This window comes from Amphimedon queenslandica, unplaced genomic scaffold, assembly GCF_000090795.2.
Source record: "Amphimedon queenslandica unplaced genomic scaffold, v1.1 AMPQUscaffold_926_Cont27058, whole genome shotgun sequence".
NCBI lineage: Eukaryota > Metazoa > Porifera > Demospongiae > Haplosclerida > Niphatidae > Amphimedon > Amphimedon queenslandica.
The window spans coordinates 1-1,079 of NW_003558725.1; the positions used below are offsets into that span (position 1 = coordinate 1).

General features: G+C 34.9%; 1 protein-coding gene across 1 annotated transcript; it reads left to right on the top strand.

Annotated features, from left to right (window-relative positions):
* The first annotated feature begins 11 nt into the window (after positions 1 to 11).
* On the top strand, positions 12 to 1,024 carry LOC109593552 (apyrase-like). Its single transcript, XM_020008585.1, has 3 exons — positions 12 to 265; positions 358 to 419; positions 484 to 1,024. The coding sequence occupies exons 1-3, from the start codon at positions 55 to 57 to the stop codon at positions 589 to 591; spliced, it is 381 nt and encodes a 126-aa protein (XP_019864144.1). The 5' UTR covers positions 12 to 54; the 3' UTR covers positions 592 to 1,024.
* The last annotated feature ends 55 nt before the right edge of the window (positions 1,025 to 1,079 follow it).

Here is a 1,079-nt window from a genome sequence, read left to right on the forward strand (position 1 = left end):
ATGAGCTATAATAGTTAATTAGGTTAATTAATATTTTTATCCAATAAAATAAAAATGGACTCCGGTGGGCCAGTTATTCGGCGGATACCACAGAAGGCTGTCTTTGCCCTCCTCTTCACTCTAGTGATTCTAATCATAGTTTTACTCCTTCCCAGTAGGAATAAAAGTAGTCTAGAGACTCAAAAGGACAGTGGAATATTGACATATGGTGGTAACCAAGACGACGATGATTATAATGGGACTTACCCCCTAACCACGCCCATAAGTGAGAAACAGAGGAATTACAATAATTTTGCTCCTATGTCATTTTGACTGATAAATTTTTGGTGGTAAATGCACATACGTACTATCATATAGGAACAAATAATATTATTAAATTTAAGATTGGAGTCGTTGCAGACCAGGATAAAGATTCTAAGGTATAATAGTAATTTTATTATTATTATTGTTATTATTATTATTATTATTGTTATTGATATTTAGGAAAAGGATAAGGATTACACGTGGTTCTCGCTCCTAAAAAGAGGTTACTTAACTTACGATTCTATTAACAGTAAAGTTACTGTGGAGTGGTTTGATGAGGTACGTTAAATATTCTATATAATGCATCCACACATTATACTCTATTAAATTATACTCTATTAATATTCCCAAAGCAGCATAGTGAGCATACATACATACATACACTTACTAATAGAATATCCTCACACACACACACACACACAGTGAGTGTACGTTATGCACTCACTTACCAACAGGGGTCACAAACCACACTACACAATATACACGTTTATCGAGTGAAATGAAATCAAATGATCATAAACAATCTAAATCAATAGCAGCTGTGTTTATTGTCTCCCTTGCGCACTGTAATGAGGTCGCAGATTCTGTTGCTGCCTTTTAGTATACAATTTCTTAACATCTTTGTTAGTTGTTTCTCTCTTATTCGCATCACTTGCAAACTAGTCTCATTAAAGTCTCTGGTCTATCTTTCTGTATCTTTTCTATGTCCTCTCTCTCTCTCTCTCTCTCTCTCTCTCTCTCTCTCTCTCTCTCTCTCTCTCTCTCTCTCTCTCTCT

What these genes read in the sequence shown, in the direction of transcription:
- LOC109593552 (XM_020008585.1), top strand. Translation starts at nt 55, where the DNA reads ATGGACTCCGGTGGGCCAGTTATTCGGCGGATACCACAGAAGGCTGTC. An exon ending in CCCCCTAACCACGCCCATAA is followed by an intron (nt 266 to 357) that starts GTGAGAAACAGA and finishes ACTATCATATAG; the next exon opens with GAACAAATAATATTATTAAA. An exon ending in ACCAGGATAAAGATTCTAAG is followed by an intron (nt 420 to 483) that starts GTATAATAGTAA and finishes ATTGATATTTAG; the next exon opens with GAAAAGGATAAGGATTACAC.